The sequence below is a fragment of the Sodiomyces alcalophilus genome, assembly GCF_042370955.1.
Source record: "Sodiomyces alcalophilus JCM 7366 unplaced genomic scaffold ACRALscaffold_1, whole genome shotgun sequence".
Taxonomy (NCBI): domain Eukaryota; kingdom Fungi; phylum Ascomycota; class Sordariomycetes; order Glomerellales; family Plectosphaerellaceae; genus Sodiomyces; species Sodiomyces alcalophilus.
Window position 1 is genome coordinate 680,920 of NW_027263532.1, and position 19,886 is coordinate 700,805.

At 55.1% G+C, this 19,886-nt stretch overlaps 4 protein-coding genes across 4 annotated transcripts; 2 read left to right on the top strand and 2 right to left on the bottom strand.

Moving 5' to 3' along the window:
- Positions 1 to 270: 270 nt before the first annotated feature.
- ACRALDRAFT_1007124 (uncharacterized protein) lies at positions 271 to 7,693 on the bottom strand (the record flags this gene model as incomplete). Its single annotated transcript, XM_071014705.1, has 8 exons — positions 271 to 862; positions 949 to 1,118; positions 2,276 to 2,342; positions 3,421 to 3,586; positions 3,657 to 5,590; positions 6,383 to 7,185; positions 7,252 to 7,538; positions 7,591 to 7,693. Coding segments are annotated over 8 exons (4,122 nt in total), but the record flags the coding sequence as incomplete, so codon positions are not given.
- Positions 7,694 to 8,638: 945 nt separating this feature from the next.
- Positions 8,639 to 16,313, top strand: ACRALDRAFT_1079401 (uncharacterized protein). Its single transcript, XM_071018896.1, has 4 exons — positions 8,639 to 9,394; positions 9,460 to 9,784; positions 9,864 to 15,811; positions 15,922 to 16,313. Exons 1-4 carry the CDS (start codon positions 9,143 to 9,145, stop codon positions 15,958 to 15,960), a joined length of 6,564 nt encoding a protein of 2,187 aa, XP_070878518.1. The 5' UTR covers positions 8,639 to 9,142; the 3' UTR covers positions 15,961 to 16,313.
- A 488-nt stretch (positions 16,314 to 16,801) lies between these two features.
- ACRALDRAFT_2096788 (uncharacterized protein) lies at positions 16,802 to 17,818 on the top strand (the record flags this gene model as incomplete). Its single annotated transcript, XM_071022798.1, has 1 exon — positions 16,802 to 17,818. A coding segment is annotated over one exon (1,017 nt), but the record flags the coding sequence as incomplete, so codon positions are not given.
- Positions 17,819 to 18,272: 454 nt separating this feature from the next.
- On the bottom strand, positions 18,273 to 19,636 carry ACRALDRAFT_2092614 (uncharacterized protein; the record flags this gene model as incomplete). Its single annotated transcript, XM_071022599.1, has 2 exons — positions 18,273 to 19,020; positions 19,095 to 19,636. 2 exons carry the CDS (start codon positions 19,634 to 19,636, stop codon positions 18,273 to 18,275), a joined length of 1,290 nt encoding a protein of 429 aa, XP_070878520.1.
- Between the last annotated feature and the right edge of the window lie 250 nt (positions 19,637 to 19,886).

A 19,886-nucleotide genomic window follows, 5' to 3' on the forward strand; every position in this document is an offset into this window, starting at 1 on the left:
AATACCCAAGCCATCTCTAACCCACCGCCCCTCGCCTTCAAGCTCATCCATTTCACCCTGGGAAGGCGAGGTAAAATCCTGTTCCCTCTCTGATGTCCATTCGCGGTTGAGCTCGTCCTCTGGATGGTCGCGAATGTTATATGCCGGCCGATTTCCTACCGCCGTATCGGAGAGTTCATCTAACCCCCCCTCGTCCGTCTTAACGTCCGTTGTAGTCTCTGGTGATGAAAGTCCGATGTCCAGGGTATCAGACGAGGCGCTAGCCCTTGCCGTCCATATCGCCCATACTGCAACCATGAAGAATATTTCAGCCGCCCAAAAGAGGAGGGTGGCTAAGATGAAAACGGGGATCCGGTACTGGTACATCAGCCAGCGCAAGCCACGCAGCTGAGCGGTTATGACGATGGTGGCATCGTACGTCTGGAGAACCTGGCCGGCATGAATCTCCAGATATGCCGACACTGGCATATCGGAATATTGCGAGGCCAGTTCTACCTGCTCGCCCATTGACACTTTCAGGTCCAATGCCTGGGACTCGGGCACCAGTAAATGGTAACCCAGGAGAAGGATGCGCGATGCGAGTGACACGAGAGGATCTCGATAAGGCAGCAAAGCTGGCCGCCGGGAGCTGAACAGCTTTTTCCTTTGGTGAAGTAGGCTTTCAGGTTCCGGAGCGTCATACGATTCGCTGTCTGCTGAAGGAAATCCTGGCCCAAGGAGATGGAGATTGACCATAAAGTTCCCTCTGTCGGTGTTGGTGGGGGATTGGGGCACGCTCAGCACCACGGCGATATCATACGCCTGGTGCGTCTTCAGGTTGGCCTCAGCCAAGGATGCGACACCAAACGGGTGGGGACCGACACTGCAGGTGTACATCGAGGCGTCAGGTCAGAATGAACGAATTGTGGCCATGGCCATGGCCAGGAAAGGCTGTCATGATGTACTCACCCGTACTGGAGGTACACCGGGGCGGAAAAGACCTGGTCTGGCAGATAGTTGTGATAGAATGACAGAGTAGCTATCGTAGCCAGAAGCAGAAGCGGAATTGACGCCGCAAAAAGGAGACTGATATATATAAGTATGCGATGCGTGCCCTTGGACGTGGCAACGCGATACATCTTCTCCGCGGATTCCTGGTGGATATCGTCAACAACGGGGTCGCATCAAACGGCACAGATGAGGATCTCCGGCATACCATTCTCAATTCGTTTACCCAGGCGGTAATCGCCAGCCGAATAGTTGCTCAGTTTCTTCAATTAGGATGACGTCCGTGGATAGGATGAATTGGACGAAAGACTCGTCAGTCGTATGAATCTACTTTAGCCCTTACATGCCAGTCCAACGCCGCGTTTGATTAGCTGGAAGACAACGTGCGGGACGGCAGTACTCAGCAGGGAGCACGGGAGCTGAGAACGACAGTAGTAGATAGGGCGAGAAGCCTGTGTTTATGATGGTGCTGAGATCAGGGGATCTTCGCGGATTTCTTTCCATTGAAGCATAAAATCGCCAGACGAGCTCTCCCGCAACACTTCCAAACCTACCTTATTAGGTACGTCCCGAGACAGGTATCAATGGATAATCGCACCAAGGGTGGTACTACTGGTTTGTACCCATCTGAGGTTGTCAAGGAAGCACATAACTCTCGGAATCAGCTCCTTTTTAGTCGTGTAACAACGACAAATATCATGGGCATAAGGTGAGAGGGACTTCCCTGTTTAATCCGGGTACCTGGGAGCAAATGGCAGATGCCTTCTGCTTGCTGATGATGACATGCAAGTGTAGCAACCATTGTACACTACCGGATACACTGTGGCTCATGACCCACACAGTAATCGCTAAATAATTTGTACAATAGAGCCCCTGAATGAATGTCACGTGACATATCATCAGGGCGCGATTGAGGCACAGAGATCGCATACCTACTTCCAGGTGCCAACAACTCCGTCTCATCGGCTGTTCCCTGTCCTTATTCACCCACTTCCGCTGTCGTAACAGTTGCCGGAGAACAGTTACCTCCCGTGGTAGGGGAGCCAGTCCGCTTGCGCTTGCCCGTGGTGATAGCGGTGCCGTCAAAGTCCGTACCGCTCGGAGCCTTTCCGAGGAATGGAAGGCTCTGGTCGATGGGGTCCCTCTTCCGCTTATACCCCGGTAGTTTGGCCTTGATCGCACGCTCTCTGGCCTGAAGGATACTCCTGTAGTGGTGAACTCGGGCGGCAGAGCGCTTGCGCATAGCGGCCGACGCCTGGTTCACGTTGTTCATGGCGACGGAAACCACCTTGCGAATCGTCTGAATCTCCGCCATCTCCATCTCATCCAACTCCTTCGTGCCGCCAGTCAGATCCCTCCGCGCCCTATTCACCCTCGCAATGGCAGTCACCAGCGGTAGCGCGTATGTCATCTCTGATGCTAGCCACGCGACGTTCTCAGGGGTCGCCCCCTTGTGTCCCCACGCTTCATCCATCGCGGCGGCACGGTCCCCATATAGAGCCTTGGAGCGCCGGCCTCCCGGCACAGGCTTCCTATTCTTCTCCCAGTCGAATGTTGGTAATTCAGCCCCGCCAACCCACGCTTCGTACTGCAGCTTCTCAACCGGCTTCATTGCCATCTTGGCGATCTGAACAGGGTCACGCTCCTGATGCGTGGCGCCCATATAGCCCGTATGGACGGCGAGACTCTTGCCCTGTTCAACAATGTGGGCGAGGGCTCCCATTTTGTCGGCGGTCGTGTTGAGATCGTCGCTGGGCTGCGGAAGAGGCAGAGGAGCGTGCACCCCGCCTTCGGGGACGGAATAGTCGACAGAGCTATCTGAGCCTCCGGGCATCTCTGCTCAGGGTGGAGCCTACCGAGGTTAGTATGTAAACAGTCCCATCGACTCTCCGGATTGGAACCTACAAACGAAGGCCCCTGAAGTACTACCTATTACCGTAACTGTAACTGTTGTGAAACCAAGAGGCTATCAAGACGCCAGAAGTGTTGTTGCATCACAGGACGAAGAGCAGACCCTGCTGGGCGTGGTGGGCTGGCTATATAACCCGCGACAGCTGCTGCCTGGGCCAGACCAGGCACACCTTCCAACAACTAACTATATCAAAAGTCATATGTGCCAGTCGGTTCGGTGGTGGCCGATGGGATTCCTACGTATACCTAGACCTTCGTGCCTGAAGTCATGGACAGGTCACAAAGGGTTATTATTATGTAGTGTCGACACCGCATCAAGCGTATCAAGCGTGGTCCATATAGAATCAATATCATTAAAGTGACAAGACGATTATCCCAACCTCAAGGGCACGTCTCCTGTCTACCTACCTAGGTACGTGGTAATGAACGATTTCGCTAGCCCTCACCATCTCCTACTTATCCTAATCACCCGATCATTAGATCTTATACAGATCTTATACAGTAAAATGAAATCCCATTCACCAGGGCTGCAAGTAGTTGCTCGGAACCAGTCCAATGCGGCCGTTGGCCCCATGCACCTCAGCCTCCCACCAGCCGTCGTCTTGATGTCTCAACACCGCAAGTGTGTCCCCCTTGGCGAATCCAAGCTCCTCAGGTATAGCAGCTTGGTACATGTACAACGCTCTCGCTGTCCGTAGTCAGTAAAATGGACTCTTAAATCAAGTTGAAAAAGAAAACAGTGATGGAAAGAATCGTACCAAAATGCAAAATAGGACGGCCGTCACTCGTATACTGCCGGGATGGATCGGCGACACTCTTGCTGCGTTGCCGCGATCCGGTCTGCGCCGGGATCCCGCCGTCGTATAGGCCCATAGCCCCTCGATTGCTCATGCTTGTTCCCGGCCGGCTGCCTCGGCCGCGTTGCGAACCATATAAATCATCCCCAACCGGGGTAAGCTGAATGGCCATGTCAGCTGCGCTGACCCCTCCGTCGAGTCTCCCGTATTCGCTGTAGGGCGCAGGTGACACCCCCCTAGGCATATCATTGGCCGGGCTCTGACGGACAAAGCTCTGCCTGGATGGTCTCTCGTGGCTCACTCGCGGCGACCTCTGGCTGCTCCGGGCTTGTGGGTTGGGAGAAGCAGAACGGTGGCCGCTTCGCGTATCAGCCCTCGGGGCCGGTCTCGGCGAGACGCTACGTGTTGTGGCAGGTGAAGCCGCCCGAGGAAGGTCACTTCCCCGGGTACCCGGCCGTGACGCCGACGTACCCGGACGCGCCACAGATCCTCCTGTAGATCCTCCGGGATTCCCCGAACCAAAAATGCTTCTCGTCTGGTCAGCAAACTTCCGCGACGTCTCCTTCATCGCCTTGGCCGTGACGGCCTGTGGCGGCACCCCCAACCTCTGCACCTTGCTATCATATAGTGGAGGCGGTGTCCCCCTCATGCCAGCTCCTGCGGCGCTGTTGCTTCCTAGGGCGGGCGCTACCGGTCGAGCGACCTGCTCATTTGCTACACTAGGAGCGGGCGTTGCAATTCCGTGATACCGGTCTGCCGATACCCTACCAGCGGCCTGTTTGCCAGGATCAAGACCCTTGAGCTCGGCGAGGGCCAGCGCGATAGGGTCAGTTTCCTCAGCTTCTTCTGAAGAGCTGGCCTCCTGCTTCCGCTCGGTGTCTGGATTGCTAACAGGGAAAACATTCTGACCAACATTGAGGGCCAGGGTAGCGTTGGCCTCGATCGGCTCAGGGCTGGGCGTGGCTCGACTGGGGGTGCTGCTTGATGCCTGTTGAGAATATAACTGCGGCCGTCGCGCCGGGGTGCTTTGGGCCGTAGCCGGTGAGGAGTGCCACGTATTCCTGTTCGAAACAGAGTCGTTACTGCTCTTGAAGCTCTTTCTCCGGAATGGACTGCGGTTCTGGAAAAACCCGCTCTTCTTCTTCAGAACCTGCTTCTCCGGCACGGCCTCAACGGGTTGTTCTTGTCGATCTTGCTTAACCGGCGAAACCTTCCCGCTTGACAGCTCTTGGCTGGACATGGAGGTAGGGTTGCTGTAATCGCTGTGCGAATCTCGACTCGATGGTCGTGCCGAAGGGGTCTGGGAACTGCGCTCTGAGGGTGGACCAGTTCTGCACAGCATTGTCATGCCGTCGAGGGGATAGGGATCATGAGGAACCTGGGCCAAACTGCTAGCCGGGGGAATTGTCGGTATTTGCGGTTGTGTTTGTTTTCGCTGTGTTAGGTGTTGAGGGATATCGGCATGATTCTGTCGTTGGCCAACTTCTGGTTGGGGCATCTTTCTAGGCGTGAGACTGGCATCTCGGCTGGGTTGTTGCGCCTCCCGTTGGCTGGTCGCTGTTTGTGGCCTCAGTCTCGGCGTAAGGCTGGCTTCGTGGCTGGATTGTTTCGCCTCCCGGTGGTCAGCCGCTGGCTGTGGCATCATTCTCGGCGCGGTGTCCTCTCGATTGGATTGTTGTTGCGTCTCCCCTTGGCTGACCGCTGGTTGCGTCATTATCCTCGGCGCGACGGCGTTCTCTCTACTGGATTGTTGTTGCACTTCGGCTTGACTGACCGCCGCTGGCTGTGGCATTATTCTCGGCGCGACGGCGGCTTCTCGATTGGTATGTTGCGCCTCATGCTGACTGACGGTTGGCTGTGGCATTATTCTTGGTGTAGGGTTGGCCTCATGTTGACTGATGGCTGGCTGTGGCATTATCCTTGGTGCAGGGTTGGCCTCACGTTGACTGATGGCAGGCTGTGGCGTTATTCTTGGTGCAGGGTTGGCCTCACGACTGAACTGTTGCGCCTCCCGTTGACTGACCGCCGGTTGTGGCATCATCCTCGGCGCAACGTAGGCTTCACGACTGAATTGTTGCGCCTCCCAACGCCCCGTCGTTTGCGGCATCATTCTCGGCGCGAGGGCCGCTTCTTGACTGGGATGTTGCGGCTCCCGTTGACTGGCCGCTGGCTGTGCCATGATTCTCCGTGTAAGGCTGCCGTCTGGACCGGCTTGATGCGACTCCCGTTGATTGACCGCTGGCTGCGGCATCATTCTCCGTGTAAGGCTGCCATCTAGACTAGATCGTTGGGCCTCCTGTTGACTGACCGCTGGTTGCGGGATTATTCTCGGCGCGAGGTTGGCATCCCGACTGGATCGTTGCGCCTCCCTATGGCCGAATTCCCGGGAAAGACTAGAGTTCGGATCGTGGCGAGACTGGTATGTTGCCGGCTGGGCCGGAGAGGATCCGAAGGCCTGATTGATGCTTCTGGCGTCCCGACTGGGTTGCTGCGCTTCCCTATAACCAAATTCCCGAGCAAGACTAGAGTTCGGATCGTGGTGAGACCTGTATGTTGGCGGTTGGAGCGGAGAAGATCCGAAGCCCGGATTGATGCTTCTGGCGTCCCGACTGGGTTGCTGCGCTTCCCTATGGCCCAATTCCCGAGCACGACTGGAGTTCGGATCATGGTGAGACGTGTATGCTGACTGCTGGGGTGACGAAGATGTGAAGGCCGGATTGATGCTCCTGGGTTCCTGACTGGGTTGTTGCGCTTCCCTATGGCCCAATTCCCGGGCGAGGCTGGAGTTCGGATCGTGGTGGGACTCATATGTTGACGGCTGGGGCGACGCAGATCTGAACGCCGGATTGATGGGCCTGGGCTCCTGACTGGATTGTTGCGCCTCCCTGTGAGCCAAGTCCCGGGCAAGTCTAGAGTTCGGATCGTGGTGAGACTCGTACGTTGACGGCTGAGGCGAGGAAGACCTGAACGCTGGGTTGATGCTCCTGGGAAACTGCGCAACCGAGTAGTTATCGTCTTCAGATGCCTCCGATTGACTGTCGGCGACGTCTCCCCGACAGAAGTTAATGTACTTTGGTGGATCGGGAATCTCCTGCCCTGTGCCTTTCTCGGCGATGAAGGTGGCGATATCGCTTTCGACGTCCATCGTCTCTAACGAGAGACGTATCTTTTCACACGAAGCGTCATCACTGACACAGACAGTGGATGCGATGTTTGCAAACTGCCACAGGCTGCTCTTGGTAAAGTCGAGCCGCTCCTCTTCCAGGTCCTGGAATTTATCTGCCGCTGCTTTCCATTCCCGGTTCCATCTCACCGTCGTGTCTTCGAGTACTTTAACGGCGTTCTCGTATTCCGTGTTTGTCGTGGCGACGCTGATCTGTGTCTTCTCAAGCTTGGCTTTATTCTTTCGCTCCTCTTGGCCCATCACCATGTGGCCCTGGGCCAGGTAGCCCTTGATCTTCAGGCATTCTTGCTCGTAGCGATCTCGTGTCTGTCTCGCACCAAAGTCAGAGTCGTTTCCACGTAAAAAAAATATCGTGAGGTTTCCATTCCCGACCTTGTTCACATGTTGTGTTTGTTGTATCTTCGTTTTGAGGAGTTTTTCGATGCCGTTTTGGACTATTTTCCGGCGCTCCTTCATGGCTCCCGCAAATGCTGCGAGCGGTTCTTCGAGTTCGGTTTTGAGTTGTGCGGCAATGCTTTGATGCTGTCTTCCCATGGCTTCGACCTCGCCACGTACAGTATCCAGGGATATTCTGAGGCTTCCCATCTCCTGTGACCCGAGCGGTTTGCGGCATAGCGAAAGTAGCTTACGCGCATATTCGTCTTCCAGAGACGCACGCGCTATTGTACAGTCAGTTATTGTCAAAATCATCAGAGGCAAATGTATACCAACCACTGTAAAACGACCTGAGCTCATCACACGTCTGTTTGGCTGCTTGCATACGCTCCAACAGGGGCCCAACACCAGCATCGTCCTTGCCCCAGAAGTTGTTGGCGACTGTGGAAGTTAGTATCTCGAATCAACTTATTGATGAAGACGCTGCATACAGGACATGGTAATGGCAGGTCCTTCTGCTGAGAGGACCGCCATGCTGACAAGCGTGCGATGTTCTCAGATCCGGGAAGGAGCGAGACAGGACGGTAGGTAGGTCGGAATGTGCGGTGTCGCACAGTTAAAGGAGGTGTAAACGGAGTATCTGGCTACTATAAGACCCAGAGTACTGAAGATGGGGACAGAACAAGTACTTTGGGTTGGCTAATACTGCTGCATCATGATCGCATTTAGGCTTGATCAATCCCCGTTGCCGCAGCAACTATCGCAGTTCTGTGGTTAAAAGGAGACACTGTACGGGCAGCTGTACGTACACGTGACAGCCATGCCATCTCACCGTACCTATTCGGTATACCCCAACCTCGTTGGTCAAGAGCCGAGTCTCCTATTCGTACTTGCTTCTGGGGCTGATAGTTAAGGTAGGCATTTACCCGCTCCATGTCACATTTTTACAACTCTCATGTCTTACACCCACCATAACACCTCAAAGCAGCATTCTAATATTTAACTATTCCCCCAACTTCTGCTCATCGTCTGATTAAGTGATACTACACTGAGGGTAATACCTTGCTGGAAGAGAACTTTATAATGGAGCGGGTTTCTTTCGATAGCAGTTACGGTAGGCTGTAGTCTGTACGGCCGAACGTCGCAGGGCTGAAGGTGGGTGAAGCACGGGCCCAACTTCAAGACAGAGCAGAGACATAATCACGTGATTTCCCAACAACACATAGCTTCCATACCTGCTTACGTACGTAAGTTTGTACCCGTTCTGCGTGAGTTAAATGTGGCACGGATACTTCGTACAAAGTACTCTTCGCGCCTGACCCACAGCAGTAGCCTACCCCAGCTGCTGTGGCCTTCAAACTCTCTTTGCTTCTTTCCCTGTGACCAATTTCTCCTTCCTCTAACACCTCACCCCACGAGACATCACGACGACTTGGACCATCCGAATACTCTGGGACTACAGCTCACGAGCAAACCTGTGTCTCCTAGAGCAAACTACAGATTTTCTACCCAAGCAACATTTCACCCTGACACGGAACGGGATGACAGCGTATGCTTGTCAGGACTGATCGTGCTTTCTTCGGCCCACTCTGCCAGCCCAGCCCAGTCTGTGCCTCGGTCAGACCAACGAAGTGTCAACACCACCCCCAGCGACGCGTCGCAACGCCGTAAGGACGAACATAATTTATTTATCAGGAATCTCTCGTAACGATCAACTTCACGACCTTATCCAACGCCTTCCAGCCGCTGCCTCATTTCGACGGTTCGTTTCTGTCCGTCCCCTGCTTAGCCAGTTCGGTCAGTTGGCTACAAACGGGGAAGCTGCTCTGTTCATTTTCGAACAGACGCTCCGCCTTCCTCGCGATTCCCGCCCCAGACTACCAACCCCATGGTGCCGCCTTCAAGAGCGGGGTCTTTCTCACCAAATCCTGCTCAGAATTTGCAGACTGGAATCGGCCACTCGCCCAACCCATCGCAAGCAGGACCATTGAGTGCAGGCACAAGCCCCAGTACACACAGCCCGACCGGGAATAGTCCCTTAACAAAGATTGTTGTGGCACAGATCTATCTTCTCTTAAGCACCATCAAGGACAACAACGACCACGCAAAACGGGAAGCCCAGGTAGATCAGCTCAAAAAGGTATGTTGGAACTATTCGTTGAATGGAGACGTCGCCCTCGCTAACGTTTGTTATCCGGTCACCAGCTTCTCGATGAAAACGGCATGGAAGTCTTCTCGAAATATTTCACGCGTCTCGTCGCCGGCAATGCGGGCCAAATTTTTCCGTCCCTGACAAGGGCTGTTGCCAACCCAGGAAACTATCATCTCCTTGTTGCGGAAATGCGAAAAATTGCCCGTGATGTCCACCAGGCCACCAAGATAGCCGAGTCCATCGAAACGGGAACCGAGGACATATTTCGTGACTTTGATCTCTCTACTTTCATGGAGCATTTCAAACTCGATGCTCTCGAAAAGACCATACTGGCATTGGCCTTCAAACTTGGTTCACGGTCCGATCTGAAGACCAAAGGTGGGTTGGGTTGCCTGACTGCGACGCATCCAATACGAGTATTTTTTCAAGTTGATATCTTGGCTAATCTCATCCTTAGCTGATGCTATACTCTCCACCAACTTCCCTTCCTTCGTGAACATCTTGGCTCGCCCGGACATGGAGGATCACGCCGATCTTGACGACGCCTTTATTGCCGCGATTGTCGACCGATTCATCCAGCATCAACCTCCCAACTTCAATGCAGCCTCCAAAGCCGAGCTGGCGTACAAGGTTCAAGCGCGATGGAATGGGGACCAGGTTCCTCCGCCTTCGGAAGTTCTCGCCGCCTTGGACCTCGTCAGGGTTCTTGCTGACAAGCCGCCGAATGCTCTTGCACTGTACATGCAACGCGTTGGCGCAGCGTTCACCAGAGACGAAGAGAGCTGCCTTTCGTATCTCCAGAACCGACCGAGCCACGTCCAATTGAGCGAGGAGCAGGTATCCATCGCACTCACCTACTCCACCATCAGCCAAATACCCCGACTCGACCCGGTTGTCTTGACCGCTGCTCTGCGCCGCGTGCTTCCCGCTACGTTCAGGTGGCAGGATGTTGTGTCCTACTTTGATCAGCGGTCCGCCCGGATTTCCTCGCAGCAGTTTTTGCGCCTCTACAACGCACTTCTTCCCATTGCCCGCGACGACCCAGCATCATTCAACATTGAACAGCTTTGGGGCGGAAATTGGGAAAACCCAGAGGCTCAGCTTTCCTTCATCTGTGCATTTGCCTCCTTGAGCCCCGACCAGCTTGACGCGAGCACGATACCAGGTCTTCGCCCGACCCTGACTCTCGATGCGTTTGAAGCAAGCCCTCCCGAGGTACGACAGAGGGCTGCATTTGCCGTGAAACATCCTCTCGTCTCAGCTGCCGCCCTTGCTGCTGTATTCCATGTGGCCCTGCATTCCGTCCACGCCTCCCAGAGCGTCGAAGCCAAACGTCTTTTCCAAGAAGTTGTCGTTCCCAACTTGGACATCTTTGTTGTCTCGGCTTTCGGGGTTCCCAAACCGTGGCCTCCGATGGCTATGGAGACTCTGAATTCCCTCTTCGACAATTTCCTCTACAAGAGATCGGCGGAATATGATTTCGTTCTAGACAGCTTGTGGAAGAAGGATACCGAGTGGGTGACGCAGAGGCTCATCGACGCCCACGCTGTCAAGCCAACCGACTTGCCGCTTATTTTCGAACATGCGGTGAAGCACAAGTGGCTCGATAATCTCGTCTCTCTGACAAGTGGATTTGGCCTGGATCTCGCAGCGCTCGCGCATGCCGAAGGCTACCTGGACCTCGTACAGTTGTCTCGCCAGAACGCCGATCGAGCTAATGAAGTGGCACGCTCACTCCAGCAGTTCCTGTTGATCAAGGCGAACCTTGAGCTACAATACCAGCGCCCACCTCCAGATGGACAACCTGTCGTCAAATCCACGACACTTCAAGTCAGAACAGTGTCTGTTCTTCTGCAGACCCTGGAAGACTTCATGCCGAAAGCGCCAGTTCACGACCTGATCGTTGTCCAGCGCTCCTGCATCACAGTGTATCCGAGACTCATCAACTACGGCGAGGGCTTCGACGACATCATCGATGCGAATGGTAGGGACGGGAATGCCCTCCCTCCAGCTGCTAACAACAAGATGGAGGAACACTACAAGAAGATGTACGGAGACGAGCTTGAAGTCCGGAACATTGTCGATATCCTACGTCGGTACAAGCACTCTCGTGATCCACTGGAGCAGGATGTCTTTGCCTGCATGATACATGGCTTATTTGACGAATACGCCCACTACGTGGATTACCCTCTCGAAGCGCTTGCCACCACGGCAGTGCTTTTCGGAGGGATCATTTCCCATAAACTTATTGCGGACTTGCCTCTCAAAGTCGGACTCGGTATGATACTTGAGGCCGTCCGGGATTATCCTCCCGACGCCTCGATGTACAAATTCGGTCTGCAGGCACTCATGCAGTTGTTTTCTCGGTTCAGGGAATGGCCTGGATTCTGCAAGCAGCTGTTACAGATTCCCGGCTTGCATGGGACGGAAGCCTGGAAGAGAGCCGAGGATGTGGTTCGCGAGCACGAAGAAGAGTACTCACAGTCCCGCAGCGCCATTGAGCCTTCGCCGATGGCCCCGTCACTCAGCCACGAACACCCAGCCAACGGGAACCCAGAGGAAGCACGGATTCCTGAACGCCAGACCCCGCCCTTTTCGTCCATCAACGCAGACGGTCCATTCCCTGGGGTAGCATTTGAGGAGCCACCGGATGAGACCCAAGGCAAAATCCAATTTGCGCTAAACAATCTCACCGAGACTACCCTGCAATCCATGTGCGTGGAACTCCGGGATATGCTGGAGGAACGGCACCAGCAGTGGTTTGCAAGCCACCTGGTTGAGGAACGGGCCAAGATGCAACCGAATTACCACCAGGTTTATTTGGAATTGGTCAAGCTGTTCGACGACAAGATTCTTTGGTGGGAAGTCCTCAGGGAGACGTACCTGAGCGTTGCTCGCATGCTCGACTCGGAGTCTACCGTTTCGAGTCCGACCGAACGTTCGCATCTCAAGAATTTAGGCGGTTGGCTGGGTTTGCTCACCCTGGCCAGAGATAAGCCCATCAAACACAAGAACATTGCGTTCAAGGAACTGCTTATCGAGGCACACGACACGAAGAGACTTGTGGTGGTCCTTCCCTTTGTGTGCAAGGTCCTTATACAGGGTGCCCTCTCCACCGTCTTCCGACCCCCGAATCCCTGGCTCATGGACATCATCCACCTTCTAATCGAGCTGTATCACCATGCGGAGCTCAAGCTCAATCTCAAGTTTGAGATCGAGGTCCTTTGCAAGGGTCTCAACCTTGATCACAAGAGTATCGAGCCATCAGGCGAAATTCTCAACAGAGTCGGGCTTGAAGTCCAGGTGGATCCGCTGGCGCATGACAACTTGGAGGCCTTTGAGCGAGTTTCTCTCAACGGCATCACGGCTGGTATCGCTCCAGGTCTTTCGCCGCAAGTCATCGTTCCCTCGATTCCGGACCTAGGTCCGATGATACAGATTCCTCCGACCAATGAGATGGTTGTTTCCTCGTCGCGACTTCATGATATCGTTCGCAGTGCCCTCTCGCGGGCGCTCCAGGACATCATACAACCCGTGGTAGACCGGTCTGTTACGATCGCTGCCATCTCCACGCGCGAGATGATCCGCAAAGACTTTGCCACGGAGCCTGACGAGAACAGGATTCGTACTTCTGCCATCAACATGGTGAAGGCGACCGCCGGAAGCCTGGCCCTTGTTACTTCCAAGGAGCCTCTGCGGGGGAACTTTACCAATTACATGCGCAATCTCTCCAACGATCTTCCCCAGGGGCTGCCCGAGGGAACAATCATCATGTGTGTCAACTCCAACCTGGATCTCGCCTGTAGCATCATCGAGAAACAGGCCGAGGAGCGGGCTGTTCCAGAAATCGAAGACATGATTGAGCCAGAGCTCGAAGCACGGCGCCGCCACCGGGCTCAGAGGTCCAACGAGCCTTATGTCGATCCGGGCCTCAGCCGATGGGCGTGGACCATCCCTAACCCATTCAAGCTGTCGCCAAGCCTCAGTGGACTCAATGCGGAGCAGATGGCCATCTACGAGGATTTTGCTCGCCAACCCCGTACCAGCAATACCATCACAGCAGCCCATGCGCCTTCTGCTTCGGACACAACTCGGTCCATTGCCAATGATGTCCTGTCGGAACAGTTCAGCTCGTTGCCGAATATACCCGCATCGGCAGAAACTCCCGTTGTCCAACCGCCGAGTTCGCACCTGCAAGCCTACGCCTCTCTCCACGCCCCCGCTGTGGCGAACGGCAGGCCGCCTGCGTTCCATGTGGATGGCCGAGCCTTGTTTGAGCGAGTCCAGAAGCTGCTTATCGAGCTGCAGCGGGTCGCGACCGAGTCCCGTGAAGAACACTTCGCCGACCTGCCGAGGCCTCACCCCTTGTTAGATGTGGTGGATGCTTTGGTGCAACACATGATTAAGACGTCTCAAACATCCGAAGAGTTCGCCATATTTGCTGCCGAGCAGATCATTCAACTCATCTTTAGCCAAGTGGATGACAATCTTGCTCTCGAATGTCTCGTCCATGTGCTGGAAACGCTGAGGAAGATTTCTGGTCCTGCGCTCAATAATCGGGTTGCGTCACTGTTCATGCAGCAATCGGGGGCTAGCTTCCTTCGCCTGCCACTTCTCGCGGCTCTTCTCAAGACAGACTTGCTGGACTGGATGAACATTGACATGGCCATGGCCAAGACATTGCAGCAGCGAAAGGAGGGCTCCCTGGAGTTCCTAGAGCAGATGCTGGACCTAGCTCTGCTAGGCAGCCGTCCGTCGGCATTCTACGGCGATTTCATCCGGAGTCTGGATGCGGCATGGGCATGGATTCGTGATGACCCGGCGTCCACGGTCGGGCAGCGCCTGAAGTCCAAACTTTCCAACCAGGGGATCGCTCGAACCCCGGGCGCGGACGGCGCAGCTGCACACCAGCAAGACCAGATGGAGTACCTGTTCGACGAATGGATCCATCTGTGCAACAACCCGAATGCTCCCGCAGATTTCGCACCTCTCTTTATCCGGCAAATCAAGGCTGCGGGTGTCTTGCGAAGCAAAGACGATCTATTCCTTTTCATCCGAGTGGCCGTCGACATGTCGGTCGACAGGTTCGAGCATGTCGCACACACTGCTGGGACTGTCACGGATGCCTTCCTAGCCACTGACGCGCTCGCCAAGTTCATTACAGTTGTCATCAAGCTGCATGAGGACGCAACCGGCAGCGGCAATCAGACAAGTACTCCAGTGTTCCTTGACGCTATCCTAGCGCTCCTGGCTCTGAATGTTTCCCATCATCACCTCCACCGTGCGGAGCATTTCAATCAGAGGGTTTTCCACCGACTACTGTCGGTTCTCCTGCATGAGGTCGATTCTCTTTCTGAGCAGGTTGCGGAGGATGATCATGTCGAGATGCTCCTGCGATTCGCATCGCGGCTGGCGGACCTTGGCCCACGACATTTGCCTGGATTCGTTTACGGCTGGCTTTCTCTTATTCAGCACCGGGCGTTTGTTCCTAATCTGATGAAGCAGCGCGCGGGCTGGGCGGCCTACACCAAACTGCTCGTCATTCTCCTCGAGTTTGTCGGGGAGCAGCTAAAGTCTCCCGAGCCGACCAGCGTTGCTCGCGACACGTACCGGGCTACACTGAAGCTCCTTGTGGTCCTCCAACATGACTTTTCGGAGTACATCGCGGCAGAGTCGTACCAGTTGTCGATGTGCCTGCCGCCGCACTGCAAGCAGCTCATCAATGCCATTCTGGCGGCCAATCCGGCAGCCAACCCCAAGATGCCGGACCCGTTGTATCCCGGTCTTCAGGCAGATCGACTTGCAGAAGTGCGAGAGTCGCCGCCCACCACGGATAATTCCCAATCGGTACTCGCCGACTTTGGCATCCAGCAGGCTGTGGATCAGGCGCTGCGGGCGGGCCCTTCAGAAGATAGCGTGGCTCATATCTCGCGAGCGATTACGTCGGACGAGAGCGGCGATACCGGGTTCGGTCTGGTCCCCATCAGGGCCAACCTTGCTGTCATTGAAGCAGTAACGATGTACGTCGGCAAGTACGCCGTGGAGCAGGGTGGACAAGGCGGCGACATGTTCAATCCCGGATCTCCGGATGTCAGCCTCATTTCTCTCCTGGTCCATGAGCTTGCGCCCGAGCCTCGGTACTATCTGATTGTGAGCCTCGTCAACCAGCTGCGGTTCCCGAACGCCCACACGACATACTTTAGCAGAGTGCTTCTTGAGATCTTTGGGCGCGACATGAACGATCCGGAGGAGACGGAGATCCGGCAGCAAATCACGCGGGTACTGTGGGAGAGACTGATCGGATACTGGCCGCAGCCATGGGGTCTCATGATCACCGTCTTGGAATTGCTCAAGAATGAAAAGTACATGTTCTTCGAGCTCCCTTTTGTGAAGGCAGCACCAGAGGTAGGTTGAACGCCCCGATTCCCTCCTCCGAATCCACCCCTGACTGTTCCTTTCTTTTCTTTCTTGTCCGGTCTCCTGCGACATCTGCTGACAGTTGAAATTGCCTCCAGGTTCTCGAGAGATTCCATACCCTCCTGCAGCGCACTTAGTTACGATTTTACGCAATAGGAGCCTCAGAGACTAATCTTCTCTCGGTGGATAATGGTTTCCTCTGCCATCTTCGACCATGATGAAGGAGAGGTCTTCGAGATAGTTATGAGCCCAGTTATTCATAGGGATATGCCCTTTTCTGTCTATTCTCGCACTAGGAGTCGTCATTCTCGCGACGGTGTTAACGGGCCACTTGGGTTATAGATGGATGGTTTGGGACTGGGTGGTTCCTCAAGGTGATGAGACAGGGATGAATGTAGCCAGTAGGTTAATGTATAAATATGACGGTTTAAGGGATCTTTCCGTACGACAAGCGTTCATGAAGTGCTTACAGTTGTGATGCTGGCTCCGGTTGAAGAGACTGTAATAATTGGTATCACTGGGAGCGTCTCAGTCTTCTGGGACTTCTCCGGGGTCACGTGACCTGCCCACCAACGCCCTGCCACTCCTTCACTTTGTCGCGGGCTGTAAATTCTGCTGTGTCCGTGAGCTCACATCAACTCAAATAATATCTTAATTCAAATGCCTCGTCTCGGATGAAATGAGCTGACGGCTTTCCCCTTTACAATGCATACAGCCGCTTCTCGTCCACTTCTGGACTCTTTGAAAGCCTGGGGGATTCCATGTCGTACTACAATATCAAGGAGGACCAGTTCCTCACGGGCTTCGGCATCCCGGTTTCCCTCGCACAGAGCTCGCCAGCATGGCAGAAATCCACATGGTTCCAAGTTCGTCTGACACGGGAGAGGCATCCTCCCTTTTTTTGGGCCCTTTTTCTTTACATGGTAATCTAATAGAGACGCCAGGGCCAACGAGAAACATGCGCCAACGTCGGGTGGTGCGGACACCGCCGAAGCCATATTCCGGGCGAGGAGGATCCCCCTGCTTGCCGCGGGGCTCGTGGCACTCGGAGGCGGCGTCTACTTTAGCATGATGGTGTCTTCCCTCTCGCGCCAGTCGTCATCGTCGTCGACTGCACATGAGGCTATACCCACGGGACGCCCGTCGGCCTTCTCGCTGGAGTCGGCGCGCCAGTTCGACCAGTGCCTCGATGCCTCGGAAAAGTCCATGGGTATCACCTCGCTGCGCAGGGATCTCGGCCAAGCTGTCTCTGGTCACGTCATGGAAGTCGCCGTGGGGACGGGTAGGAACATGGGATACTACGACTGGAGGAGGATCCTCCCGTCCCGCGACCCCGTGCCGAGGAAAACGAAACCATCGTCGGAAGCCATGTTGTCCTACACCGCTGTCGACGTCTCCCCCGACATGCTCGAGGTGGCCATCGAGAAGCTCCCCAATGCCCTCCCGGGACTGCGCGGCATTGTCCCCGCCGTCTCAACGCAGACGGTCACGGGAAGATCTGCGGACGACAAGGGGTTCAAATTGTTCTCTTTCCTGGACGGCAAAGTCAGGCTGGCCCAATGCGACATTCAAGATACCATACCGCCCCCGGCCGCGGACCTGGCAGAGGGCCAGGAGAAGTACGACACGGTCGTGCAGACGTTTGGGCTCTGCAGCGTCGCGGATCCAGGGCGCGTGATCCGGAACATGGCCGACATGGTCAAGCCCGGGACCGGCAAGATCATCCTGATCGAGCACGGCCGCTCGCGGTGGGGGATCGTGAACACCCTGCTCGACTGGTCGGCGCCGTCGCATTTTCAAAAGTACGGCTGCTGGTGGAACCGGGACATCGTCGACATTGTCGAGACGGCAGCCGCGGCGACGCCTGGCCTGCGGGTTCTCCGTATCGAACGCCCGTTCATCACCCAGCTGGGTACGACTGTCTGGTTGGAACTGGCTGTTGACCACCCCGCCGCCGCCACAACAACAGCAACAACAAAACAAGAGAAGAGTTGAAAGTTGACTTTCAAGTCGGCTATGGGCTGGCAGCTATGTACAACCATGACAGCAAACCACGCCAGATTAAACAATTTTGAGTGAGGTTTGTTTGTTTATCTTACCCCTGTCCCGTCCGTCCCTGATCCTGCTGCGACGCCATGGTCGTCGCTTGCTGCATCTGCCCCCTTGTTCCCTATCCCTTCTAGTCATCCTCTTCACAAATGTACAACACCGGCTTAGAATCACATTGCCTCCTGGTTATGGGGCGTATCATATATCAAACAGAAATAGAACATGTGCCATCGCGACACTGCGGCCTCCCTATATGACAGCCCCCAAACACCCGCCATCCAAAGATGTGCTTCTTTGTACTTTCCTCTCTCAAAGAATCGGTTGGTCTTCAGCAGATGTGCATTTGTTTCTTTTCTTTTTTTCTTCGGGGAGCATCCTCCAAAGAAACAAGTCGAGACACTCAGCATGCATCCAGCAAAAAGTCGAGCTCGTCGAGTTCAATGTCCTCCGGGCTGTGATCCCACTCGAAGAATTTCCCGAGTTTCAGCCAATTGTTATCTTCGGGTTCTTTCCTCGCACTAGACGGCGGGAAGCATGCCCGTACAGCCGGGCTCGTCATGAAGCTGAATGATGCCGTGGTGCCGACGATTCCAATCTGCCTATCATCAAAATAGTCGTCCCGGGCGTGGTCGTCCGAGTGCGCCTGCTCCGAGTTGCTACCCGCCAGGATTTCGCCCGTGAGCTTCCGCTTCTGCAACCCATCCGCCGTCTGTGTGAATTCCCTCTCGTCCTTCTCCAGGGGTGGCGAGGTGTTCCGCTGGCCTGGTGGGCCATGGATCGTGCTGGGCAGTGAGCCAACTGGGGTGGTGGGCATGACGATATCGTCATCCGCGTCATCGAAATGAGGCGGTGAGAGATCGACTTCGGGAGACGGGCTCAGCTCCCGCCGCGCCATGCGGTCCTCATGATCCTCATCAGAGCACGATGATTCGAAGCTGGATATTGATGGGGAGATGACGGATCGAGGAACGCTTTGGTAAAGCTCGGGGAGCGGCAGGCGAGGGCGCGTCGTGAGGTAGTAGAAAGTTCGGCGGGGATGTAGGGGCTCGAGTTCCTTGGCCAGAGGGCAGGGGGCTAGAGCGCTCCAGCATGTCCTCTTCAAATACGACGAGAGGCGCGAGGATACGATGGCGGAGGGATTTGCAGAACTGAAGGGTTGGTTAGTGAGAACCATACGGGAGGGGAGGGAGCGGTTATCGCGGGGTGGCAAGGGGGAGCTCACTGTCGGACACTAACGAGCTGCTGCGATAAAACATCGGCAAGCTCCTTGATTAGATGCGGTCTATTCGCCGTCTCTTCCAGCCGTACGATGACGGCTCCCACGATTTCGTCCTTGATGCCTTCCAGGTCAATCCTTCTGATGACTTCCTCGCCCCCATCACCATCTATCGTCGCGTCGCGGCTCTTTGGAGAAGGCGGCGGTGTGTGTTCAAAGTTTACCGCGACATCACGCTCCCCGCGTCGCATTCTGCCCGTGGAGATGGGAGTCGTGGTAGCCGCGCCACGGCTGTCTCTGTTGTTGTGCGACCGCTTTTGTTTCTTGTTGGGATGGCATGCTGGCGACGCGCCCGAGGGGACTCTTCGCGTCGGGTAGGGTTTCTCGGAGGCTGATACGGGTTGGGAGGAGGTGCTGGTAGAGACAGCAGCAGACGAAGCCGCAGCGGCCGCCGCCGCCGCTGCCGCAGCTCGTTCGGCGTGCGTGACTGGGACGTGAATCCCGAGCGACGACAGGGAGAGCGACTTGCGCCGAGTATTATACGGCATTTCGACACTGGAGGAACTCATATAATCGGTGTTTTGTTTTGTTTGTTACACACAAAGGCTATACATTGATGATTCGATGATGGTGCTGTCGTGGAGACGGGGTGTTTGGGGGGGGTTGAAGGAGATTAGTACCGGACAATCGAAGCTATCGCAGCTAACATGGAGGGTAATCGGCAACTTTCCCAAGGTACTTTATCTTATTACAAAATACCTACATAATAGAAGCCATGTTTTTTTTGTCCTTTTTTTT